Source organism: Cyprinodon variegatus, unplaced genomic scaffold (genome assembly GCF_000732505.1).
Source record: "Cyprinodon variegatus isolate N-32 unplaced genomic scaffold, C_variegatus-1.0 Scaffold84, whole genome shotgun sequence".
NCBI classification, from domain to species: Eukaryota; Metazoa; Chordata; class Actinopteri; order Cyprinodontiformes; family Cyprinodontidae; genus Cyprinodon; species Cyprinodon variegatus.
In genome coordinates this window covers 1,489,262-1,497,838 of record NW_015150537.1, presented here as the reverse complement: position 1 = coordinate 1,497,838, position 8,577 = coordinate 1,489,262, and the positions used below count along the sequence as shown (strand labels likewise).

Genomic DNA, 8,577 nt, shown 5'->3' with positions numbered 1-8,577 from the left:
TTTTTTGGAGAGGGTGGGGGGGTCATTGTAAGATTAAAATTTCTTAATGCACTAGTTTGCACAAACTACTTTGCCGCAAACCACAAAANCTCGCGCAAAATTCCAGTTTGCGAGCGCAAATTACTGCACGCAAAATTGGATCTTGATAAATCCGGCCCATAGTGCGTTTATCCCTTTAGTTTTGTATGAAAAATAGACTTTAAAATGTATCCCTTCAGTCATGTTAAAAATAAAAAACAATTTAAGGTCAGATCGCCATACACTTCAAGAGAACTAAAAATAAGCAATTCAATTGGTTGATTTATATATGAATAAAGGGATACACGCCCATTGTGGTAGCTTAAAGTTCATTTTTCGTACAAAACTAAAGGGCTTAACTAAAGTGGTAAAGCGGTATTTACTATGGGGATGCTGTTCTGACCGGGTATGCTCATCTGATGGAACACCAACCTGGCGGTGGAGGCTCCAAGAAAGAAAATATATCTTCATATCCTCTCCCTCTTTCTTTATTATGAGGAAAATAAATACAGGGGTTCTGCATCTGTTCGGAAGTCCTCCTGGTTTTTTAAAATCTCATGGAAGAGAACTCTGGACTGATCCAGCACACCACAGGTTTACCTTAGTAATCATCAAAAACTAGTTTGTATCATCAGTTCAGCTCAAAGTAGAGCTGCAGCTTTTGTTTTTTAGTGATCAATTAAAGTGACTTTGATTAGTTGATTTATTTGAAAAAAAAACCTCTTATTAAGTTAAATTAAATTAACATATCTTAGCAAACAGGTGTCTCAAATATAGTGCATTTTAGATAAATTGCGAATAATTAAAACTTCTTGAGTAGTTACATTAGAGCATATTTACATACAAGAAAGTTTGTCCTCATAAATGCAAAATGTCAATAATTGTTCTACAGTTTTGTCTTCATTAAGCTCTGAGTGTGTCGTTCTTTTAAATTAGTTGACAGTTATTTCAATAATTACTTCATCACAATCAATCCTGTTAACTGTTTCAGCCCTGGCTCAAAGTAAAAACTATGATTGCAATCAAAGACTTTATTTAGAACAGCCTCAAATTAAGGAGGCTGCTGCAGCTGAAAGGACAGAGGTCTGAGCTAGTGGCTGCGAAGAAAATCCAGGAGGTCCAAGGAGGGAGCGGCAGAAACCTGGTGCATCCTGTGCAGGGCTTGATCAGCTATAGCAACGGGTGGTTTCAATATTTCAGGCACAGTTTGGTGATAATCTGTGGATTTACCAGCATGATCAAACCTTGTATCATAAAGCTAAAAGGAAGATGAAGTGGATCACTCTTCAGAACCTTGAACCTTTGAACCCTAGGTCAGAAAACTGACCTGTGGTCACAGTTTTGAAAAAAAGGTGGAGAAACAAAAGCCAAGGAACTGGATCCTTTCCAGGATCCAAAAGGAGCAAGAGTTCCCCACCATCAGTCCAGATTTGGTCTGAGCATCTTATAACAAAAACCTTTGAAACCAATAAAAAGGTTTTTTATTGTTCCTCGTTTTACAGCAGAATCCAGTAGAACCTTTTCCTCTGTAGGAACTTTTGGACCAAACTGCAGTGATAACAGAAGGATTAGCGGAAGAGAGTGAAATGAGAATGAATCCGTCTGTTTTTGTTTTCCAGAATATCCAGGCAGAGAAGGAGGCACTGACTGATGGAAGGGAGAAAAAACCAAAGTACCACCGGACTGAGGATGGGTTCATCCGGATAGGTGAGCCGTGACTCAATGCCATGTGGCGAGCCACGCAAACATTTTCCATCAACAATAACAAACTGATTAATCCATTCAGTAGTTTTTATTTTAAAGGGTATCAAGGGCATCATTTTCTTCCCCCATGAGTTTAAGTTTTTATGGTGTAAACTTCAATTCAACTGGATCAAATTTAGTTTCATACAATAATGCAGAAACTATGCAGAACTGTAACAGATCTAGACAACATAGATGTGTGTATATTTACTAGCAAAGGCTTAATGTTTGCGTTCTCTGATTTATTTGCAGAATTCACACGTTTTATTAATGTGACTAGTGAGCTTTGATCCTGAACTGTTTTGGCGTCCGTCAGCTTTCGGGCCCCCTAAGGGCACATTGGCCCCTGCCTGGCTACCCCTGTGAAATCTTTCTGCTTTACAACTAGCTATTAGATGGGCCCTTCCATCCCTAAGGAGAAAAAGTTTGTTGAATGATCAGTTACCGGTATTACCATGTCGAATGTTATTTGATTTTTTTTTTCTTTTAAAGAAAAAGATTTGAATTAAGTTCCTTTTACATTAAAACATTCGGTCGCCACAGTTCATTTTTTCACTGAAACTAAAGGAAGGAAACAACTACTACTATCTAATACTACAAGATTCTACTTTTTATATCTCAGGTTTAAAGTCCCAACATTGTTCCTGGTAGAAATGGTCTCACCTGATACGCCACATGTAGCAGCAAAATCACAGAGGATCAGGTTTAGAGCCGTAGCTATAACTGAGATGTCTTATAAGGGGAAGATCGGGGAAAAAGTCAGCTAAATAATCTTGTCATGTTTATTTCAACACATGCTGGAAGTCCTCTTGGTATTTTTACTACTTTGTATATTCATTTAGAGGTTGGAACGGGTGGTCAGCTTCACAAATTGGGATGTCTGAAGGACAAGAGGTGAACAGAAACATGCCTTAGCAGAGAGCACAGTTTGATAATCTGACCTTTCTTCAGCAGCAAACTTTTTCCAATGTTTAGCCTCAAAACTGCACCCTCTTCTCTGTCTGAGGCCCTGGAACGTGAAGGAGCTTTTAGTGCAGGTGCTGCTGTCCGAAATGCAAACATTTTCACAGCATTCTGATTTAAGGCCTCACATGCCGGATCTGAAACTGTCATCCGCTGGGTTTATGTCTGAATGATTCCAGTGCCGCACTCAGAAACACGCGCTGCCATCAGCTGCTTTGTCCTGCAGCTGTTCAGGAAGACTGCTAATGTCCTTCCAGCCTGAGAGGAAAAAGTTCAGGAAATGATTTGGTGTTTCCTGAGTCCCATTAGCTGCCAGTAAAAACCTGCACAGGGTTTTATGTTTCCCACCCAGCTGTGTACAAGCAGCTGAAAGCCTTTAGAGGGAGAATAATCTCTGATACACGGGAACCAACAGTAACACACACTGTAGACCCTGCTCTTTGCAGGGATTACAGCTGCACCTGGAAGCATCACAGCATGAATTATAATCCTCACTTGGATTATTGCTCTGATGAGGTGAAAGCAGCTGAAATGAGACGACTGGCTGGTCCTGATGGAGACACACAAGAACAGAAAAGCGTGCGGTCGCCTAATGGAGTCTGGATAAATGGAGTCAGTTCTAATACCCCTTGGTAACCTCTTTAATCTGCCCTGGAAGCAGAAGAAACCCTCAATTACCTCAGCTTCCATTTAAAAACAATAATAAATCATGAAAACACACAGAATAGACCCTTTTTGGCCCTTACAATCCTCAAGCATCTAATCATTAATTTAGCAAGACTGCTGAAGGTGTAGATTCTGGATGATCTCTAAGGTTTGGTATCTGCTAGAATAGAGATGTTGAACTATTATGGACATAAATGTCTTTAAAGAAAACCAAACTCAGCTGATTAGAACAATTCTTATTGCCAAGAAAGTTGTTGGAGGAGTGATGATGTGGGCTTGCACTCAATGACTGGACCATGATCCCTTCTGTATATCAGCATCTAAAGTCAGATGTGAGGTCCAACAGCTGAAATTATGTTGGGAATTGATCAGTAGAACTATGGTCCCAAATACAGCAGGAGCTCTGCAATAGAGAGACTGGAAAAGAAGACACTGCAAAACAACCTAGTAAAAGTCCAGATTTCTGTCTAAATGAAAGTGCTGTGAAGGACCCTCGGTGCTAAGCTGGAACCTAGATGCTAAAAGTTTATTTTGAGCCCTGATAATCCAGTGGGCTCATTCCCGAAAGAAAAGGTTCTGACTGAAGAAGCTGCAGCAGAAAATTATCTCTTCAGGTTTCTATACTGACTGCACTGATGTTCTGTCTTCTAGGATCCTTCCAGAACGGGATTGCAGAAGGAGAGGTGGACCCCTCCTTTGGGCCCCTGGAGGCCATGCGTCTCACAGTGATAACGGACTCACCTGTGTGGGTGATCCTCAGCGAGGTGAGACCAATCAGAGGTTTATGGGTATAAACTGTATAAAAACAGGAGCGGCCTGTTTCTTTTAAGCTGACTGTTCTTAGTGACAGAAGGGAACCACACGTCGTTACGTGAACCAGATCATCACGTTGCTAGTTTTAAACACAGAGCAGATTTTTGTCATGTTTCTAAATCGGATTCACAAGAACCTGTTCTGTCTGGTAAGCAAGCTAAGAAGGTTCTGTTCCCAAGCTTTACTCCTGCTTAGGAACTACAGCCCTGTAGCACCGTCAGAGTGCATTAACGGTTAACTGGTTCAAAGGAGGTTTAGAGGTCAGGTCAGGCACTAAGGGGAACCTTTACCACAGGTCTCTGTGTTCTTCATGCTGGGACTGACTGGACTCGATCTTAGCAAAGGTGGTGGCGTTTTTGTGTTTTTGACCTTTGAGGACCTTTGGAAAGTTTTATAGGATCTTAACAGTGACAGAACAAACTACATGTTTGTTTTTTTCTGTCTTGCAGATCTTCATAAAGAAAGCAGAGTGAAGCTCCGCCTCCCTCAGTCACACCTGAGCCCACCTGCAGGCTCCTCACAGCGGCGCTAGAGCACCTCCGTGTGGCCGAGCCTGGCCGCTGCAGAGCGATCAGCTCAGAGACTGAAACCATTCAGACAGGCGGCATCTTAGGAAAAAATGTTGTGCCGGTTTCCACGACAACACAAGGCTGTAATTATCTAGGAGATTCTGTATCTATGTGTACATACAGTAAGCTAAATGTGAAAACACTGGAAGTCAGAGAGGATCAATCTGCTGCTTTGACACACTTCCTGTCTGCAGACACGGCCCTTCCTGCCATCACCCACCCTACGCCCTCATGTATGTTTACACACACACCCGTGTCTGTGTGCGTCAGCTGCTCCGGGTTCCCCCTCTGTCAGTTAACAAGTTGCCTTAATGAAGACAGAGCAGATTTCTATTACATGTAGCGTCCGTCCTGAACTATCATGCATCCTGAAACTACTGATGAAGGCAGCCGTTGTTGGAAAAGTTTAAGGTAACTGAGGCCTTTACTCCACAGTGCTCTGTAGTTTACTCTGCTGTCTATTTCTGTCCAGTGTAACAACTTTCTGTTTTCTGTAAAGAGACTGTTGTCCATCTAGACTTTGTCTTCCAGAAAGGGATTTGTGTTGCCTCCATTCTTAGAGGAGAGGGAGTTTTAGATAAATTGTTCCCTTCAGATTCCCCACTGTGCTTCACTCTCACAGTAGGTGCCTTCAATCGCTGTAAATAACTCCATCAAATCCTGACACAATTTTATTCCCTTTAGTTTGGATGGAAGATGTGCTGGAATATAATTTTTTAATATCCAATAAATAATGCCAAGAAGCTTTTTTCAACACCACGTTACATCAAACCTTACCTGATGGATCTTGGTTTGGGGGTTCTGAGAGTTCAGTCGTTTCTTCTAATCTAGCTGCTTGGTGCAGACCCAGTTTAATGGCTTATTTTTCTCCACATGCTTTTTCAGAACCAACCACAGGTTCTCATGTGGTTTAGATCTGGGGAGGTTTCTAACCACAGATCCAAAGCTTTAAGGTTCTGATTACTGATCCACTATGTTTTCTTTTTAGTCTTAATGGGGCTCCATCATGCCGAAACATCCAAACTGCCTGAATTGTTGAAACGACCTGCTGCCATTGTTGCACCAGCTCTGTACTTGATTAGCTGTGAACTAATATTCAAGTTTAGAAGATTAAAAGAGCAAATCCAGTTATTCTCAGTAAAAGAACCCCCAGTAGCTATGTCTACGAGGTCTCCAGTAGCAAGTAACCAAGTTGATGTTCTCATCTAGATGTCAGGCTTAATTGTATCTGTTTTAAATCTTAAAAAAAAGTTTGTCCCTCCATTTTAGCATTACGGTAGTCTGCTGGTTATATTGATGAAGAGGTTGCTGCTGGACTCTATTACAGCTCAACCTGAGATGATCAGGTGGTCATGAAACTGGTTAGTTTGAGCTTAGAATCACTGAAAGTCAAATCTTTCTAGAATATAAAAGCTTTAGCAGATGAAGTTTGTGGACATGACACCTGATTCCTTTGTATAACAATCTCAAAATACCTTTTAGAGTTATTCAAACAGCAATGGCCTGACTGCAAAGGAGAGTGGAAGATAATAAAAAGTTATGAAGAGCTTTTATAATTCAGCTGATTTTAGTTAAAGTTTTTCTGCCAACATTTATGACAAAAAGAAAAAAGATTTGGGCAAAACAGACTTTGGAAGGATCATTATCTGACATAAAACTTGATTTAATCTAAAATATGGAAACTAAACATTTTAGAGGTCACATTATAATCCTTTTTAAGGTGTAACATTCAAACTACATCTTCCCCTTAATGTGCTGTTTGTTGGTATTTACCACTAAATAAAATATTAGCTCCACTACATTAAACTGATAAAAAGATTTGTGAAAGCTAACGCTAACTGCTAAGACGACTCAGCGTTTCAAATTAAAACATGTGACACCTGCCAACCTCAAACTCTTATACACACAATAAAGATCAAAAGCACAAAAAAGGCTAAAAAATGACTGACCAACACAGTAAAAAAACATTAATTTAAACCCAACTTCCTGTTGTAGTCTACCATAGCATGTAGCCTACTCATGTTAAGCTAACAGCAGGCCTATTTGTCTATTGCTCACAATAGACAAATTAGAAAATTTGAATTCCATAAGTGGATTTAACTTAATGTAAACTAAACCTAATTTAGCTTAGTTAAACCATCTTTTAGCAGTTTAAAAGTTATAAATGCCAATTCACTGAACAAAAATTTAGTTATGCTGTTAGCTGTTTGTGGAAGCGGAACTTTGCCAATTTCTGTTTAAAATCTGACTGAACCATAAATGATTAGAGAAGTTCTTATTAGGGGATTTCATTTTTTTTATATCATAATCTTTGCTCCCACTGATCATTACATAAAAAAATGTCAGGAAAATTATCTCAGGGAACAATTTATCTGGACTTTTTCTCTCCTGACACGGATCTCCTGTCTCTCTGTCTAGAATCACTCATAAGGTTCATTTTTTTACATTTAAGTTAGAACTTCATTCATGCAGGACATAAACTTGAGTTTTATTTCATTTCCTCTATGATGCACTGGATTGCATTGCTGTCATCTTGTTTGTGTCTTTTCTACCCTTTAGATAAACTATTTAAATTATCTTAAAACTTCTATCAAATAAGTGGATTGTAATAAAGAGAGAAATTAAATGATGTAAGCCTTTTGGTGTGCTTTTTTTCTTGTTTTTATTCATTTGCAATTTTCCACAATTCCAAAACAGTTCCACTAACAGCCGTCAGTTACATACTCATTTCAGCACAAAGCTCCACTGGCACTGACACATTAGTTCTCTGCTGATTCAGTAGGAATATCTAGAAAATGTTATAAAAACTTGGAGATTTGCTTCCCAGAACATTTATTTCACCTTGATAAAATCTTCATCGCAGCTCTTTTTTCATATTTAAAGGGTACTTTGTTTAAACCTACAGGTTAGTGTTTGTGAACTTACAGAGTATCATTTAGCAGCTGGTAGGGTTGGTAACTGGAACTTACTGTGAACTTCATTAAAACCTATGGAAAGTTCCTCACTGGAAAGTTCCTCACTGGAACTTTGTGAGAGACAATTGAGTATTTCTTGCAGACAGAAACCTGCAGACTTTCTGCCTATTTAGAGTTCATGGAAACAAATTTGAAATAATTGTATATACCACAGGTCTTCAACGTTTTCCAGGCCAAGGACCCCAAACAGATGGTGAAATGGAGCAGGGACCCCCTAATTATATACATTGTATGAAATTGTGTTATATCAACTGGTCCTATAGTAACTCTATTACACATAGACTAATGTAACTAAAGTAATTTCACCCTGGGATTAATAAAGTATTTCTGATACTGATTCCTTGTTGATGGGACAGGTGTTGTGAATGAAACGGTGCCAAGCTTGAAAGAGCTCCTGCGTGTCACTAAACGTGTGCATTGACGACTGAAAGACATCTTCTACCTCCATTTATCTGTTTACTACAGTGTGTTGAATTCATGTTAAAGTGTATTGAAAGACATTTCAATTAGTGGGAAAAAATTGCAGGGGGGAATATAAAAAAAAGGTCTAATCGACCAAAGCTTTCGTGACCCCCCATGCAGTACCTCCGTGGACCCCCAGGGGTCTAGGAACCCCTTTTGAAGACTAGATGGGGGCTAGATGGGGGGCCAGGGGTGGCCAAGGCCACCCTTAGCCAATCATTGTCCACCCCTGTGGCCACCCCTACCACTTTTTTCCCTCTAATACAGATGGTGGCAGCAGTAATACTCTCAAGGGGAATATTCAAAACATTAAAATTATACACATCAATATTATAACATCAAAGGTGAGAAATACAAAATTTAATACT

General features: G+C 39.7%; 1 protein-coding gene across 1 annotated transcript in view; it reads left to right on the top strand.

Annotated features, from left to right (window-relative positions):
* The window catches only part of mgat4b (mannosyl (alpha-1,3-)-glycoprotein beta-1,4-N-acetylglucosaminyltransferase, isozyme B), a 71,020-nt gene extending 63,618 nt beyond the window's left edge, over positions 1–7,402 (top strand). The window contains exons 13-15 of the mRNA XM_015373281.1: positions 1,638–1,725; positions 4,042–4,154; positions 4,653–7,402. Coding sequence (XP_015228767.1) covers positions 1,638–1,725; positions 4,042–4,154; positions 4,653–4,676 — 225 coding nt within the window. The 3' untranslated portion in view covers positions 4,677–7,402. The remainder of the gene's footprint in view (positions 1–1,637; positions 1,726–4,041; positions 4,155–4,652) is intronic.
* The last annotated feature ends 1,175 nt before the right edge of the window (positions 7,403–8,577 follow it).